The 19301-nt window shown below is 38.1% G+C and overlaps 1 protein-coding gene across 1 annotated transcript; it reads left to right on the forward strand.

Moving 5' to 3' along the window:
* The first annotated feature begins 10588 nt into the window (after positions 1-10588).
* Positions 10589-14287, forward strand: LOC122593274 (ketol-acid reductoisomerase, chloroplastic-like). The gene is made up of 5 exons (XM_043765663.1): positions 10589-10965; positions 12085-12753; positions 12836-12953; positions 13366-13655; positions 13738-14287. The coding sequence occupies exons 2-5, from the start codon at positions 12556-12558 to the stop codon at positions 14104-14106; spliced, it is 975 nt and encodes a 324-aa protein (XP_043621598.1). The 5' UTR covers positions 10589-10965; positions 12085-12555; the 3' UTR covers positions 14107-14287.
* The last annotated feature ends 5014 nt before the right edge of the window (positions 14288-19301 follow it).

Raw genomic sequence — 19301 nt, forward strand, 5'->3', positions numbered from 1 at the left:
GGTAACTGGAGCCTCAACTACAACTGCCCTTTCCTCAGTTGCAATATAATGGGCTTGTGATTCTGAAACCAAGATCACAGGCTGTGACTGGCCAGATGTAGCAAGTTCTGATCTAGATCTTCTTCGACTTTTGGTAGATCTTTTTGCCTTTGGAACAGCCTGGATACCTGTGGGGAGATCTCCAGGTTCTGCAACAGTCACAACACCTGCAGACGAACTGGTGGGTCCCTCATTATTTTGAGGCCCGCCCAGTTTTCTTTCTGACTTACCTGGTGGTGGTGCATCAGTTTTAGAGAATGCCAACAACATTCTCGGAGAAATCTGGACCTCATCAGTTGTGGACAAAAGGTTGTCCAAATTTCTCAATAATGTTGGCATAGAGTATAAGGATTGTGTCTTGTTGTATTCTTCTCTGCCCAGAATTAATTTGAAACAAAGAGATAGAAATCGCAAAAATGGGATACAAGGACCCCTGTTACCTTTTAATTTAAACACCAAGCTTCTGAACAAGATGTTTGCGAAGTCTACCCTTAGTCCATTCCACAGGCAGTATGCCATTTCTGCCTGGAAGGAGTTTATCTGGTCCAAACCAACAGAACTTCCACCTAAACTTTCTACCAAATGGACCATGAAGTACTTCCAAGATGGTGAAAGCCCTCTCATTGTAATTGATCCTTTGGTCTTCAGTACGTCACCCTCCAAGACTTCTTTATTGCCCATGTCAAGGAAGACCTGACGAAAGTTGATATTAGGGGAAATCACCATTGGACGCTCATCTTGTCTTCAGTAATTGAGGTTAAGGGCATCCCTCAATGTCTTAGTGGTGATGGTGCACGGGACTGACCCATCCTTTAAAGTGAAGGAGATGGATGAGCAGTCATCAGAATTTGATGCCGTGTACCAGAACTCGCACAAGTAATCATGAAATAACTTGTTTGGGTTCAAAGAAAAGGCACCGCTGAGGGGAGAATCCGGAAAGAAAGATTGGATTTTCCCAATGAGAGAATCAGCGGCCTGATGCCCTTGAAAAGATGCCATTGGATTGTTTGGATTTAATTTTATTAATTTGGAATTTATTGGGGCACCAACGGCATTAGAAACATTCTCGGATGGAACATACTTGACAGTGAGTAGATTCACATCCCGAGAACGAGATGAAGAGGATGAAGATTTAGGAGCCATTTGAGATTTTGGATTTAGGGTTTTGGATTTAAAGAAGAAAGAGAGAAAGGGATCTAGAATTGTGAATGATTGGAGGAGTAAATGAAAGGAATTTTGTGCGAAGTAAATGAGAAAATGATTTAGTGGGGGTATATATAGGTAATAAAATATTACTAATATATATACGAAAAGATATTTTAATCTCCAAATTTTTGAAATCGTTTATAAATTTGATTTTTAGAAATTTTGAGAATTCAAAAACATTTAATACCTCCCATCAAGCATTTAATGCTATGACGGCTGGTATTCCCACTCGCCCATTAACTTCAACAATTCCCATAAAAAGTGCATTATTTTTCAGCAAAAAGTCTTGACACGTAAGACATGTCAGGTGACGGTTGTAAGTGCGTTACAAACACTCGAGTACCATCACGTGTCACAAGTATTGACCAAGTAAAACATAATGTTATGAAATCTGGTTGACGACCAGTTTAAGACAAGACCAAACTAGCGTACTGGAGAGATTTTCCAGATGCCAGTTTCAACTGAGAAGTTCTCCAGTTGCATTTTTCAAAATAAAATGAATTTAATTCGAAAAATATTTTGAGTCTTTCCCCCTAAAAATGTGATCCATTTGATCAAGGACTGGTCTTTGAGTACATCAAGGCATTCAATCTCCAACCAGTCAAGGATCACCTGGATCATCCTCAACTAGAGGGCCTCTCCAGTTTAATAAGGATTTAACATACCCAGTTCACTGATGAGATGTTTAAACGTTTTCTCATCAAGAAGTTTTGTAAAAACATCAGCTAACGGTTTATCAGTGGGGATGAAATGTATTTCAATTTGCACTGGTGCTGTCACAAAAGATTGGGGTTCTTGAGTATTTCATACCATAATCAAGTAACTGGTTTTTGATCCAAAGAATCTGGGCACAACAACTGGCCGTAGAAATGTACTCTGCCTCAGCAGTTGACATTGAGACCGAAGTCTGCTTCTTACTGGTCCAACTCACCAGTTTTCCCCCTAGGAAGTAACAACCACCAGTTGTAGACCTTCTATCAATCTTACAACCTGCATGAATCTGAATCTGAATAATCCATTAGATCTAACCCTGAGCCTTTGGGATACCAAAGACCAAGGCTAGGGCACTCTTTCAGGTACCTGAAAATGCGCTTAACAGCATGCAAATGTGATTCTTTTGGGTTAACCTGAAATCTGGCACATAGACATGTTGCAAACATTATATCTGGACGACTAGCAGTTAAATACATCAGTGAACCAACCATTCCACGATATTCCTTTTGGTCCAATGGTTTTCCATTTGGGTCAGAATCCAAATTTAAAAGAGCTGCATTGGGTGTAGTTTTTGATGGGACTGAATCAAATTTGTATTTTCTTAACAAATCTCTGACATATTTTTCTTGGTTAATAAAAATACCATCCATGGTTTGTTTAATCTGTAAACCTAAGGAAAATGTTAATTCACCCATTAAACTCATTTCATACTCAGTTGACATGATTTTAGAAAACTTTTCACACATTGCATCATCAGTTAACGCAAATATAATATCATCAACATAAATTTGTACCAGCAAGATATTACCTTTTTCCTTCAAGATAAACAAGGTATTATCTATTGCACCTCTTTGAAAACCATTGTTAAGAAGATGTTTAGTTAGAGTGTCATACCAGGCTCTTGGGGCTTGACGAAGACCATACAAAGCTTTGTTCAGTCTATATACCCAGTGAGGATGCTTCTCGTTCAAGAAACCTGGAGTCTGCTTAACATACACTTCTTCTTCCAATGTTCCATTCAGGAACACACTTTTGACATCCATCTGAAAGACTTTGAACTGCAAATGAGCAGCATAAGCCAAGAAAATTCTAATGCCTTCAAGTCTTGCAACTGGAGCAAAAGTTTCATCGAAATCAACACCTTCTGCTTGACAATAACCCTTGGCAACCAATCTAGCTTTGTTTCTGACAACATTGCCATCTTCATCCATCTTGTTTCGGTAGACCCACCTCGTACCAATGGGTTCTTTCTTTAACCCTAGAGGACAAGGAACTAGTTCCCAAACATTGTTCATTTCGAACTGGTTAAGCTCTTCTTGCATAGCCTCAACCTAGCTTGGATCTGCCATGGCCTCATCAATCTTCTTCGGTTCAATCAGTGATAAGAAGGTGACGTTCAAGCATTGTTGTCCATTTAGTGTATTAACTAGGTTGATATAGCACAACATCAGTGCAAGACACCTGACGATCTTCAATAGTTGTGGCAACTGGAAAAGGATTAGTCCAAACTACTTCAACTTCATCATCAGTGTCAACTGGTATGTTGACATGATTATCTTCAAATAAAGGCATATTTTGAAGAACTGGAGAAGTCTGAACTGGTTTTGATTTTGTCTTGGCATGAACATTTGATCCAATCACCAGTTTATGTGGTAAATTGAAACTGATGGAGGGATAAAATGGAGTGTCACTGGAGATTTTCTTCTGTGCAACTGGTTCCAAGTCTTGATGACTGGAAACATCTTCTGGTGTAGAAACTGATTGATGAACTTGATCAGATACACCAAAATCAACTAGGACAACTGGAGATAAATCAAGGCTTGGTCTTTTATTGATTGCCTCATTTGATTCATCGAATGTGACACGAATTGTCTCATGTACCTTTTGGAGTCTATAATTACAAACTCTATAGGCCTTTCTTATATCTGAATACCCCATGAAAACACCTTCGTCAGCTTTTGCATCAAATTTTCCCAATTGACTAGAATCGTTTAAAATATAAACTGGACAACCAAATACATGAAAATATCCAATAGTTGGTTTACGATTCCTGAGGACTTCGTAGGAAGTCTTCCTATGTCTCTTGACATAAACTGACCGATTTTGGGTATGACAAGCTGTAGACACTGCTTCTGCCCAAAAACTGGTGGGAAGGCCTGATTCAGACAACATACTTCTTGTAGCTTCAATTAATGTGCGATTTTTCCTTTCAACTACACCATTTTGCTCTGGAGAACGAGCTGAAGAGAAGTTCTGAGAAATGCCAGTATCAGTGCAAAATGACTCTAATTCTATATTGATGAATTCAGTGCCATTATCACTTCGCAACTGACATACTTTCTTGGTATACTTAAGTTCAATTCTTTTGATGAGTGAGATGATTTCACCAGGTGCATCACTTTTTGATCTGATGAATACCACCCAACAATATCTGGTGTATTCAACAACAACCACCAAAGTGTATCCTTTACCAGCTTTAGTTTGAACATTCACTGGACCGAAGAGATCCATATGAAGCATGTGAAGAGGTTCAGTGATACTGAAGTTTTGCCTGGTCTTGAAACTGGCCCTTTTCTTTTTGCCCATCTCACACCCTGGACATAGCTTTTCCTTTTTAAAGGAAATTAAAGGAATCCCTTCCACCAGTTGTTTTCTTGACAACTTATTTATATTCTTGAAATTAAGATGGGATAACCTTTTATGCCACAACCAGTTGGTGTCCTCATCAGCCTTGGCATAGAAACGATTCTCTTTTGGAGCAGGTTCCATGTCCATTATGCACACATTCCCTTTCTTTGGTGCAATCATCACCACCTTCCAATCTTTGTTAAATATGGTACCTTGAGCAATATCGAACAGCACCTTATATCCATCATCACAAAGTTGACTGACACTTATCAGGTTATATTTCAAACCATTAACAAATGCAACTTTTGTGAACTGGACCTGTCCATTGTCAATGACACCAAATCCTTCAGTTTTCCTATTTCCATCATTACCAAATGTCACTGCCGGTCCATCTTGGACAGTGAACTCTTCCAGCAGGGGCTTACATCCGGTCATTGTCCGTCCAGCAGCGCTGTAAGATACCAGATATTCTTCTTTTGATCGCCCTGCACACCCAAGTAGATGATTAGTTATTTTTGTGAACCCATCTTTTCTTGATGGGTCCAGAAGTCTCAACAGATTTACTTGGGTTGGAATTGGAGGATTATTTCCAGCTTCAGGAGTAAAAACAATTGGTTTGATGGGAACAACAACATCCTCCTTTTTCATTTCAGATTTTGCTCCTTTTTGAGCAGATTGATTTTGTTTTTGCTTTTGTTTCAAAGGAGGAGTTTTAACAATTTGTTTTTCAACTGAAGAAGATGAAGCTCCTTCCAGATTTTTTATTCTGAAGAAGATGAAGTTCCTTGACAAATTTTGGAGTTGACTCTCCAGTTTCAACAAAAAATTATTTTCTTCAGGCTGCTGAACCTTGGACTTGGGTTCAGCGTAATTCTTAGTCTTAGGAGTCTTGGGCTCTTTGGACTTTTGAGGTAAAGGATTATCACCAACTTCCATTTTAACTGGAGCTTTAGCCTTTTTGGCTCCAGTTTTGACCTCAACAGGGGTGGTCTCAATAGATTCTAATTTAACAGGGGTAGAAGAGTCATATGAAGTCTCAATTCTAACCGAGTCAGGCATCTGGTGGATAGAGGGTAAAACAGCTGCCATCTGGAGATCACCAGATTTCCAGGCAGTTTTCATGTTATTAAACTCGATTAAAATTGTTTCCAAGTATCTTTCACAGTCAGTTCTCATAGTTTCAACAAATAACAAGTCATCATTTAATGATTTAACAATGTCCAGTTTCAGTTCTGTATCCAACTCAACATCTTAATCTCTTACCTTCTTTAAAATGATGTCCACCCATCTTCCAGAAACAACATCATCTTTTACCACTGGTTGTTGATTTTCTAATGCCATGAAACACACATCTCTAATCTCTTCATCATCATCAGAGAGTTCCCATTTCCCTTCAGTTTGAGCCATCATGCACTTGTTCTTTTCTTTCTTTTTTTCTTGTTCAAGAGACATGAGAGCAATTTGGGCCTTAAGTTTCTTATATTTGGCCTTATAATCATCAGATTTGACAAAGTTTGAAACAACAGGACCAGTTTGGTTGTTCATCTGACTAGATCTGCATTCCTTCATGAAATGACCATTCTTACCACACTTATAGCAGATAAAATTGGCCTTATCCGGAGAATTTGAACAGGAAGCCTTATTGGACCCATTAAATCGATTAGATTTATGCTTAAACCTGTTAAAGGTTTTAGCAATCATGGCTACCAGATTATCATCGTCAGTTTCCTCACACCCATTACTTAGATTAGTGGTAAGGCCAGAGTTCAGTAAGTTGTTTAACATCTCCTTCATAGAATGTAACTGGACATTCTCAGCACACATTAAAGCAGCAAAAGGTTGCCCAGTTAGGCTGGCGACCTTGGAACTCTGAGCATGGTTTAAGGCATCTTGCTCAGCCAATAACCTTCCAGCATCGTTATCTTCAGTGAATCTGAAAGCTCCATATAGGGAAGCAAGAGTATGGCTGTGCAAGGTGTTACCTTGTCTAAAGACAAGAACCATGTGTGCCCATTTGGATGGCAATATATCACAAAATTTCTCAAGAAGAATATCCTTATCCTTCTCCACTCCCAAGCCTCTAAGTTGATTAATTAGGCTAGTAAATCTGGTGTAAGTACTAGTTAAACTTTCATTGGGAATAGCAAAGAAGGATTCATACTTCTTGTTTAATGCAACCTTTCTGGTGACAATGGTGTCATTTCCTCCTTCAAACTGGAGAACTAATTCATCCCACATGGATTTAGCATTAGGAAACAACACAAGCGTTAGAATTAGTTCCTCAGGAACAGCAGCAAGGATCATGTTTTTCAGTCTGGTATCAAGATCAACCAGCCTGCGATCCTTGTCTGACCAATGTTCCTCAGACTTTTCCCTGGTACCTCTTCTCCCAGTTGGGTCTAGAAGAGGACTAACACCACTGGACATGGGTATATATGGTCCATCCTTGAGGATTTTCAACATATACTTCTCTATCCCACCAAAATGCAAGATCATTCTAGCTTTCCATGTACCAAAGGTCTCACCATTCCCATCGAATTTGGGAACTGGAGTATTGGAATAATGTACATGAACGTGGCTGGCTCCAGGTGTAGGACGAGGAGGAGGATTGGTGTTCAAGGGAGTTGTAACATTAATATTAGGATTAGGATTAGTTTCATTTTGGGGACCAGAACCATTCTCACCTTCAGCGGCCATCAAGCAGACCTAGGTTATAGAATTGAAACAATTCAACCTGCCTGCTCGGATACCACTTGTAAGTCCCAACTATTACTAGATGGGTGCTGAAGACACCTCTATGTCAATGGTGAGTGTACTTTGCAACACTATCACTTAATCTGGATGTGACCAGTTTAGAGTGAGTACTGTACCAGGTTAACTGGAATGTTACTTATTAAGGTGACAAGTTTGAATAAGTAAATACAATGCAATAAGGTAAATGACAAGTAAGTAAATATGGTGAGACAATATGTATTTTTCAAGTGTATTTTGATTATTGATTGTTAAATAAAATACAAGGTTGTTGTGAAACCAAGATAATACAAAGATGTAAATATCCTAACAACCTATGAAATACAATTGATCTATACTTGAAAATTCTCCTAACAATCGAAACACTTAAAGTTCACCAATATTGCAGAATGTATGTGTTTGCAAGGTTGTTGAGATGCTTGGGCAAGGACCTCTATTTATAATCGAAGTATGAGCATTGGGATCTCAACTTCGACGTACAAATATGGTTGACAGCACACAAAAGTATTAGTAAATAATCCTTTGTGTGTGATAAATAAAGTAAGACAAAAGGTTACTTTATTCAACCACTCTACATCTTTGCACTTTTATCCACAGACAAGATTATTGTCCGGGTAAAAGGAAGTAGTGTAAAAGGTCCTCCTCGTAATCAGTGTAAAGCTTTGTAAAGGCATTTACACTAAGGGATTCTCCAGTTGATTGATCTGGCAGAATGTCAACTAGGCTTCGCTGCCATTGCCATTCTCTTTCTTCCACTTGTTGTCTTCGACTTCAATTAGAATGTCTTCAGGTATATGTCTACAGATCTCAACTGGAGGAAGTCATCAGTTGCATAAACTGTACATTGCAACTGGACTTCAAATATTTTGGACAATTCTTCATGCTCTCCAGATGTAACTGGAGAGATCCAGTTTTCAGCAAAACTGGACCTAACAAACTTGTTGGGATATTAGTGGATGTCATTATTATTTGCCCTTGCTTACTTTGCGTACCCTAACTACCTTGAGTAGTTCATTATGTGAATACACGTGTGATGGTCATTGATGGACATGGTTGATATCGAGACATTGATTGATGTATAGATTGTTTGATTTATGGTTTTACCAGTTGTGTAACAGTTTTGTAGATGTGCAATTAGGTGATTTGTTGTATGGTTATTGTATATGTATGTTAAAATCTTATAGGTTAGTTGTGCATATATGGAGGACGGTAATGCCTTTGAAAGGTTGGAGATGTGGTGGGAAGGCTACGGGTGACCCTATATATAAGCATCAAAGGCCTTTCAAATGTGGTACCATATGAAGTATATGTACATGGCGTTTTGGTGATGTATTGAGGACAATGATGTTCACGACGGACATCTTGATGATATTTGGATGACATGAGGACATTGGTGGGACATTGATGGACTTGTTTGACATTATAGAACTACATGCTACTTATTGCTATCGTCATTACTTGTTTATGCATATTCCAACTACCGTGATTAGCTCATTTTGTGTATACATGTGTGATTGACATTGATGGTCATGGATTGACATTGTGGGTCATTTGTGGACATTTTTGGTTAGTTGAGAAACATTGATGGACATGATATGCATGATGACATATAAACGGGTACATTAAGTACTTGATGACATTATACGGGTACTGTACGTACTTGATGACAATTGGATGGCATGAGAACATTGTGAGACATGGATGGACATGTGTGATGTCATATAACTTGTTGATGCTTATTGTTATCAACATTATTTACCCTTACTCCTTATCGCATTCTGGCTATTGTATAGTTCATTTAAGGGATTCATGTCTGATTGGTTGTGCCACGAGCCAACCTAACTTGTGTACTTGTGCCTTTTAAGTACTTACTGTAAGTGTGTCCCTTGGTCATTTCCCTTGTTCATATTGTGAATGGCTTTTTCATTAGTTCCTTGTCATTTGCTCCTACGAACTCACCAACCTAGTGTTAACTTTGTTTATTACACTTTTCAGAAAATCAAGTGAATCCAAGATATGTCGGTTGATTGATGCTTGTGCTAGAGCTTGGGCTTGGCCTTACATGGATCCAGGATTCATTTGTCCTATTTTGCATTATGCATTATGTACTTGTTTGTTGAGGTTGGATTCACCGAATCCCCTTTATTTCATATAGTTCATGTCCTATGATAATCCCATGCATACGCTAAATCTTTTCGGTGGTATTTCGAGCCTAGCTCGGGGTGTCACACATTACCATGGTATAAAAAATTAAACAAATATTTGGTCATGGGTATCTTCTAAATCCACTATGTGGGTCCCAGAGGTGAGTTTTTCCCATAGTCTCGAGTTTGAGTCTTGGGTTTCTCATCTCAAGGTATTTTCCATGAGGAGGGTGTTGGAGATCCAGCAAATCGCTAGTTAAAATTACCTCTAGCACGTCTGAATCAAAACTAACTTTACAAATATATATATATATATATATATATATATGTATATCCGTTATGGCAATTTTATAAAAAAAAATACAAAAAGGTTTAAAATTTAGGCCATGGTTGAATTTTTGTTGATAAAATCAAATCCCTAATTTATAAGAATTAGGAATTAATAGACGAATACTTGTGCGATGTTATGGCGATAGTGGTAGTGGCGACGATATTTGAGGTGGTGGCAATTGGTTGTGGTGGCGAGTAATGTCGCTTATTTATGTAAAAAGAGTAGTATAGTTATTTTAAGATTTAAAGATGTATACGTATTGTAAATTAATATATTAAAGGTATACTAGGTATTCAATAACATTAGGGATGGTGTTAATTATATTATTAAGGACATTTTTAATATTTTAAGACTTAAAAAAATTGAGAACAAGTAGTTTTTGTTATATAGTTAGAATGATGATATAAGAATCATTTAAGATGAGTTTATCACATCAAAAACCATCTACGGTACACGTATTTTTTTTAAAATCAAATATTTATTTGTTTATTTGTTTTTTTAAATCAATTGTAGAATGTTATTTACTTTTTCCCCTCTAAATTATAAGGTTTCCTCGTTTGAAATCTGCTTTCAAGTGAAAAGATCATTTGCAAACTCTTTTTTTTGTGAAAACCAAAAAATAGATCCTGGCCATCCATCCATCATCATCCACGGCTGAGATTAAAACTTATCCCTACATAGAAATTTGACACGAAGGGGTATACCTGTCTTTTTACCATGTGAACAAAACCCCCCAAACACCAACTACTTCTCTACTTTCTCATTCTCACCCACTTTCACCCTAATTTCTCTCTCGCTCTTCCTCTTTCTCCGCCGTCCCTTTCTTCTCAGGCCGCCCTTTTTTCTCCGACCACAGTCTACTATCCGGCCGAATTCGCGATTAATAATGTTTAATCGATTATTATCTCCGGCCGCCGTTTATTTTCACGCGAAATCTACCATTTCAATCAAATCAAAACCTAGGGTTTGCTATCAAATTTCTTAGAACCCTAAAATATTAGCAGAAATTGGATCGAACTAAATCGAATTGAATAAATCCTATGGAAGACGGCAGTCACATCGAATTGAAAACAACAAAAGAAGATGAAGAAACCCCTAATCATCTCCGTGATCGTTTTCGCCTTTCCACTATCTCTATTGCTCAATCTGAAGGTATATATATACAGTATATTATTTTATTTATATTTAGTTGAATCCATTTTGTTTATCTTTGAATGAAGTAAATGATTACTAGTTGTGTGTGTGTGTGTGTGCTTGGATACAACTAAACAGAATATCATGGAGATATCGAAATCGGTTTTCGTTTGCGTATCGGATTTAGCCTTCAAGTTTGCAGATATTGCTTCCTTTCGATCTTTTTTGTTTAATCAGACGCGTGTTACCTATTGAAATGAGTTTGTATGAGCTATCATTAGTTATGTGAAATGAAGTTTGTATGTATAGTTAGGAACAAAACTATTTAGTGTTATTGTAATAACTATATTGATTTGAGGTTCATCAGTGATGGATTTAGTTGCAATTGTTAATGCTAATTGATCATTTCTTTGACGATCGGAAATAGTACTAAATTAGTGGAATTTAGGGGTTATCGGTTTTGGAAGCGGCAAGAGAAATGAACATGTCAAAGAATTGTACTTTGCTCGTTTTTTTGCACATATGTTGGTTGATTTGTTATGAGGTGTTAAAGAAAATGAGATTACTCATAATACTGCTGACATCAACGAGAACGTGAGAGAAAAGACAAGCCAATCTGGGCATGTATTTCTGTACACAAATAACCATGGTAAGTATAATAATTTCGATAAAAAAATGTAAGGCAAATTTCTAATGTGTTTTGTAAATTTGTAGAAAGATTATATAGAAAGTGGAAACAAGCTGAATAAATTTAGCATTTTCTTTGTGATTTGCCAAAAGCGGTCTTAAAAGAGCTTCAGAATTAACTGGATAAAATTTTATAAGAACATATTTATCGCATGGTAGAGAGATAAGAGTGCCTAAAACCCACATATCTCATAAGTTCCTGATGGCCACAAAGGTGGCAAAATAGGCAGGTCGGTGGGTTCAGTAACAGGTTGGATCTGGTTGCATCGCCTACTCGCCTAGAGACATTTGTTGTTGGCTTTTAAATAGATAATAGGTATCATTTCGCTTGACCTGTTCCTTGTTAACCATCTTTCAGTTAGCTTATCACACGTTTACACATGTTTTCCGTTTTATAGCAAAGGTATTTGTTGGTTTATTTTCTCAGTGATATGTGTGGATTTCTTATAGGCTTTGAGGCTTGAAGAGTTTGGTGTAACTGGATCAGATGCTGAAAATGTATGTTATCTACGTGACGTGGCCGATTCAACTAGGCTTGTGAATGTGATGCAAACCCGTATTGGTGGAAATGCGATGGTCATTGGTGGTGGCTACAAAACTGTTTATGCAAAAAAAGTTCATCAAATGTGTATGTGTACCACCAATACACTTTTAACTAATACATAGTTGGGTCCATAAAGAGTTTATCATAACAGTTGCATTACGATTATTATCTACACATATGATTAATGCCATTTGCATTTAACAAAATTAGGTAGTGACTTCTTTACTGTATTTAATTGTTCCTAGTTTACCAAGTGGCCTTTAGGTTGTGAACTTAAATCTTTATTAGTGGATCGGTTTATTGACTTTTTATTAATAAACATGTTGCTAGTCTACTTGTTTATTTAGGCTAATAATTATGAGAAGATCTTCTCGTACATGAAGCCTAACAGCATACTTGGACTTCCCCATGGTTTTCTTCTTGGCCATTTGCAATCAATTGGTCTTGATTTCCCTAAGAATGTCAGTGTCATTGTTGTATGTCCCAAAGGAATGGGTCCATCAGTTAGGAGGCTGTATGTCCAAGGAAAGGAGATCCATGGAGCCGGTATCAATGCAAGTTTTGCTGTTCACCAGGTTGGTCGCCAGGCATTTGTTTGCTCGGTTTTCTTCTTCTTTGGGCATTATTGAATAATAACTAGTAAGATGTTTGTTGCAGGATGTTGATGGTAGAGCCACCGATGTTGCTCTTGGGTGGTCAGTTGCTCTTGGTTCACCATTCACATTTGCAACTACACTAGAGCAGGAGTACAAGAGTGATATATTCGGGGAGAGAGGTAAGCCTCTCACTTAGAGGCCACAAAATCGGTGGGTCTGGGAGATTGGGTAACAGTTTAAAGTCAATTCGTGGCAGAACATGTATAGTACGCTCTAAAACAGGCTGGGTCGGGCCTACTCGTAAACTTTTTGGGTAAAATGATTCAACTTTTTTCTTGATAAAGCTACTTACAGAATTTTTATGCATCTGAGTACACTTTGAGTTTTGACATGTTAGCTCCCCTTTTAGCCATTTTAAGTAAACCTCTACGCTAACTTCAATGATCTGTTGGAAAAAAAAAAATACAACCCAAATTGACCCATTTATAGCTAAATGGATCAATATTGCCTCCTCTACAGTCGCTCTTAAGCCTAGCATTTTTCTAAGATAATGAAATGTCACCAATACCCATTCTCCTATGATGACATTAGATATTCTACTTGGTGTTGTGCATTGTATTGTGGAATCATTATTTAGAAGGTACACTAAAAATGGTATGAACGAAGATTCGGCTTACAAGAACACTGTCGAGTGCATCACTGGAGTTATATCAAGAACAATATCAACCAAGGTTCGCACAATCGCACCTATCTTGGGAAAAATTGATCAGACATGGATGTGGAAAGTCGGTGAACGTGTTCGTGCTACTCGACCTGCTGGTGATTTAGGGCCACTATATCCTTTCACTGTAGGTGTTTATGTGGCATTAATGATGGCCCAGGTGAGTGTGCTTATCACAACTCACTAATTTAAATTTATTTACATGTTTCTGAAATGTTTATTTTTGAAATATAATGACACAGATTGAGGTACTGAGGAAGAAAGGTCATTCTTTTTCTGAGATCATAAATGAAAGTTTGATCGAGTCTGTGGATTCTTTGAACCCTTTCATGCATGCTCGAGGTGTTTCTTTTATGGTGGATAAGTGTTCGACGACTGCAAGGTTGGGATCAAGAAAATGGGCTCCGCGTTTTGACTACATACTAACCCAACAGGCCATGGTTGCTGTAGATAATGGCACCCCTATCAACCAGGAATTAGCAAAAAACTTCTTTGAAGATCCGGTGCATGAGCTTATTAAAGTATGCGCAGAGTTGACACCTACTGTTGATATCTCAGTGCCTGCAGACGCCGACTTTGTGAGACCTGAGCTGCGTCAATCTAGCAATTAGAATATGATGAATGAATTAGATTTCTGGGTTGAGGAATGTAGTTTACAACCCATTGTTATGTTTTGTATTCATGTAGTTATGCAAACGATAAGTTGGTATTTGGTTGGATTTGGTAATTTTTGAATATTTAAAGTTGTTTTATATGCCAAAATGAAAGCGTTCTACATTATGCTTAATAGTATTCGATGGCTTCTCACATCTTTTACAATATTTGATGATTTCTTTGCAATTGATAGTGGCTTTTTACATTTGTCACCAAGTCATTAAGGGCGTCTCAAAGTCGTCAGCAGGTGACTTGATGGTAGTAGTCTTTTTGGTGATGGTATTTTTGAGAGGAAGATGCAAAAGAAAAGAGAATGATGAGTCATATATGTCTTGGGTATTAATGAATGTGACGTGACACATTTCATTTTCTATTAGAAAGGAACGATGTTCGGTAAATCTTCGATGCATTTCATAGATGAAGTAGGCATTTTCTAGATAAAGTAAAAGGAATTGTACGGTAAATTTAGGATCTAGAATATTTGATAGAATCTGTGACAAGACACAGACATATACATATTTATGAATTCTCGAAACCAAAACACAATGTGTTTTCGATTTGAAACATCTTGTGTATGGCCATTTATGAACTCTCGAAACCAAAACACAATATGTTTTCGATTTGAAACATCTTGTGTATGGCCATTTATGAATTCTTGAAACCAAAACACAATGTGTTTTAGACTTGAAACATCTTGTGTATGGCCATTGTAGGAACTGCCTGAACCGAAACACAATGTGTTTTGTATTAGAAACACCTTGCGTATTGGGCCTTTGGCCTACTCTATGATTTTAATCTCCATCAAATATGTAATCTTCATTAGATATTTAAAGACTATTTAGGCCTTTGGCCCATATATGTTAGCCATTAGGGTTTATATTTTTTCCAGGATGGCTAACCCTCGACCTTCATACCCTAAACCCTTAAGCGTACCGTATACATCCGTCCCCATCTGTAGGCTTTAGCATTTTAGGGTTTAGCATTTAGGGTTCTAGAATGTAACTTTCCCTTCGGATTTTACTGTGTAGCTTAGGGTTTAGGATAAACCCTAAACCCTTAAGCGTACCCCGTATACATACGTTCCCCTCCTGTAGGCTTTAGCATTTTAGGGTTTTAGAATCTACGTAGCTTAGGGTTTGGGGTTTAAAGCTGTAGGGTTAGCCGTTAGGCTAATTCTATGGCTTCAAACCATAAACCCTTAAGCGTACCGTATACATCCGTACCACATATGTAAGCTTTAGCATTTTAGGGTTAAGCGTTTAGGGTTTTGATCTTTCCAATCGGTTTTTAATGGGTAGCTTAGGGTTTAGGGTTAGCAGTTAAGATAACCCTACTACTTCAAACCCTAAACCCTTAAGCGTACTGTGACTTCCGTCCCCCTCCTGTAGCCTTTAGCATTCTAGGGTTTTGCATGTAGGGTTTAGATCTTTCCATTCAGTTTTTAATGGATAGCTTAGGGTTTAGGGTTTGAAGTAGTAGGGTTGGCCGGCTAACCCTACAACTTCAAACCCTAAACCCTTAAGCGTACCGTAACTTCCGTCCCCCTCCTGTAGCTTTTAGCATTCTAGGGTTTTTCATTTAGGGTTTAGATCTTTCCAATCGGTTTTTAATGGGTAGCTAAGGGTTTAGGGTTTGAAGTTGTAGGGTTAGCCGTTAGGCTAACCCTACTACCTGGCTAACCCTACTACTTCAAACCCTAAACCCTTAAGCGTACCGTGACTTACGTCCCCCTCCTGTAGCTTTTAGCATTCTAGGGTTTTTCATTTAGGGTTTAGATCATTCAATTCCAATCATCACTATCTTTCTTCTTAAATTTCCTTGTAAAACCCTAAATTCTTTCAATTTCATCCTTCAAATGGCACCCAGAACAACAAATTCTGACAAAAATCTTCTTACCAACAACTATACTCCTCCTGCTAGTGTCACTAAAGCTCATGACATTATCATTGATTCTGACAAAATCAGGATTAACATGCACAACTGGATGGCAAAGCTTGCTAGAACCCATGATCCTCAATCCATCATCGGACGACTAAATTCTTTCTTTCTTAGTTGTCCATTGTGTGGGGCTCTTACTATGAATCCAGGAAAAATGTACCATGGTTATTTGTGCGAATTTTGGTACACTGCTCACTTTCAGGCAGGTAATGATCACACCATTTATTACACCTTGAAAAAGGGATCTCGTCCTCAAATAATAATTGTTGATTCTCTATGAGATGCCCTTCGTTTGCACTATTTTTCTGAAAATGAATTACCTTTACAACTTTCCACTGGCATCAATCTTAGGGAAGTGTGTAGGCAGATGGGTCACACTGATATTCTTGATGAGCAGGGTGTGTTAAAAAGAAAAGGTACTATCTATATGAGTAAACTTACTGATTCTTGGAGATTCTTTTTTAGTCATCTGGTAGAATGTTTGGGAAGTGGATTTGGAGGGCTTGATCAAATTAAGCAGACCCAACTTATGATTGCATATTGCCTATGGCATGGGCTCAGGGTTGATTTTGCCCAAATCTTTTGGAATGATTTGGCTGAAAGAATAAAAGTTCATAAAAGAAAATCTCATGTCCCCTTCATTCGATTTCTGTGTTTGATTTTTAAGCGTGCACTTGGGAATGAGTATGATTATGACACCAGTCATTTTTCTATGGCTGAGCACTTGAGGGATCTCAACAACTTAGTGTCCAAAAATAATGAAGTTAAGATCCCAGTTGTAATGACTAAAAGCTTTCGGAGGGAAACTATTGATGCATCATCTCCAGTTGTTTCAGAAGAAACCCAGGGTGGCCCTCAATTCAATATAGGCACTCCTGGGGATTTCACTACTGAAGAGCAGTCACCAGAAAATGAGGTGATTTCTGGTCAACAACAAACTCTTGTTTTTCTTACAAATATCTCCATCAGACCAAGAAATACCTTCAGACGACTAAGGAGAGGAGGAACTCTGGTCATTCCTCATATACAAGAATCTGGAGAGGAACAAGTGACTGCTCAACCTATTGCTCCAACTGAAAATGTTACTGGTGCTTCACCTCTTGTAATCCCAGTATCAAGCAACACAGAAGGTGACATCATGAATGAAGATGGCACATTGATCATGGATACAATAATGGAAGAAGCAGAAAATCAAACATCCGTTGTGCCTTCTGACCAAGAAAATGTGGTCATGCCAGATTCCTCCCAAATAGACTTAAACAGAAATGTAACTGATCAGGCTGCAGAGCAAACCACCTTCTGGGATGGAGATGAATCATCCTTGGACTTGTCTAACTCTGGTCAAGTTCAGGATTTATTTGGTGAAGAAGCTCAGTCTATGGAGGCTGATTTCCAGACTCCTATCTCAACTTCAAATGATCTCCCCAATGATATCATTCCTTCAGAAACTCCATCTTTTACTCAACTTCAGTTTGAACAAACTATGATGCCACCTCCTCCACCGCCTTCAATTTCTTCAGACACACCATACATAAATCCTCTTCCTTCTATTTCAATTCCTTCACCTTAATCAACTCAAAATCCTCCACAGTCAACTGAGAGACTTCCAGTTTTTAATATTCCAGTCTCAAGTGCTCCAGACTCTACTGTTGTTCAAATTGAATCCCCTATACATGAAAGAGTCGAGACATTTATATCTGTTGTTCAAAGAAGTGCCTCTAGAACCCCTTCTATACCAGTGGGAATCTCTTTTTCATCTTCCATCGAAGTCCAAGGCCTTTTACACAAGGTGGTGGACTTGGAGAAATCCCTCCAGTCATCTTCCCAGGTTCTCTCTGACTTCAAATCTTTCATGACTAATTCTTTTCGGTCAGAGTTGAACACCTTTTCTGGAAATGAACAACTAGTATTTGATAAACTGAATGAACTGGTACTGGCCACTAACAACTTCCAAGAATCTTTCAAAGTGGCAGTCCAGGAAATGAAAGAAATATCATCTGTCTCAGTTTCTTCTGTCCAATCTGTTGTTAAAGAAGTAGTTGACACCCCTCTGGGAGAACTGAAGACCCAGGTCCAGAATTTGCATCGTGTGGTGGATAAGTTGGATTATCGGCCAACACTGGATCAGAGTTCAGTCATCAGCAATGTAAGTGACCAGACTGCTTTTAAACTCAAGAATCTGGTACTCAAGCAGCTCTCTACTGATGTGACTGACTCTGTTATGATCAAATTGCAAGAGGTTATGTTGCCGAAGGTTATTGATGTGATTGTTAAGGAAATTCCCAAGGACTTGGTGACTGAAGTTAAAAATCTGAAAACCCAAGTCCAGGAACTCAAGAAAGATATGTCTACAATGTTGCCAGTGGCTGGTCGTACTTTTGGCTCCACTGATAGGCAAATGCTAGATCAGGTCTGGAATCACCTCAATTCTGGAGGTTATTCCAAGGGGGAAAGTGCTAATCCAGGTGCTCTAGTTGCATTTGCTGTTGGAAAATTGAAGGAACAAAAGATGGAATCTGCTCGTTTGGAGGAAGGTGATGCTATTGGTACTGATGCCAATGAGCCACAGTTTGAAGAGTTTGAAGATGTTGCCTAGCTCAAGAAAAATCTAAAGGGCACATCTGGTGCAAGTGAAGAAGTTCAGTCTCCTGAAAGGCCGAATGTTACTAAGGAAGAATAAAAAAGAATTCATCAAACTAAACTCCTCATTAATATTCATAAAGAAAATGCCAAAAAGGAACTGGTCAAGCATCATGAAGAAATGAAACAGATGGGTACATTTGACAGTGCTAACGCTGGTGCCTTAAATATGAAGTTAGATATGTACTTACAAATGAAGAAAGACCCCAGAATCATAAAATGCCTTGATCTTCTGGATAATGTCAAATTAAGAAGTGCATATTTAAAGGAAGAACAGGAGCTGGATTCCTTTACTCATGATAACCCTATTTTAGAGCTGATTAAAAGAAGGAAAGAAGAACTGGTTCGTCTGAAGAACCAAGTCAAAAATAGTGTAGAAGCTCTGGAAAAGGAGTACTCTAGGAAAAGAAAGGGTGGAAGAAAATCTAAGGCCTCAAGAGATGCTGATCTGAATACATTCATTCCTCTGGACACTTCAAAGTCTCTCACCAAGGTCGTAACAAGAAATACTGGTGAGACTCCTACTGAAAGCAGACCTATGGAAACATCTGAACAAGGCATTGGTTCTGATGAT

This window comes from Erigeron canadensis, chromosome 3 (genome assembly GCF_010389155.1).
Source record: "Erigeron canadensis isolate Cc75 chromosome 3, C_canadensis_v1, whole genome shotgun sequence".
Lineage (NCBI taxonomy): Eukaryota > Viridiplantae > Streptophyta > Magnoliopsida > Asterales > Asteraceae > Erigeron > Erigeron canadensis.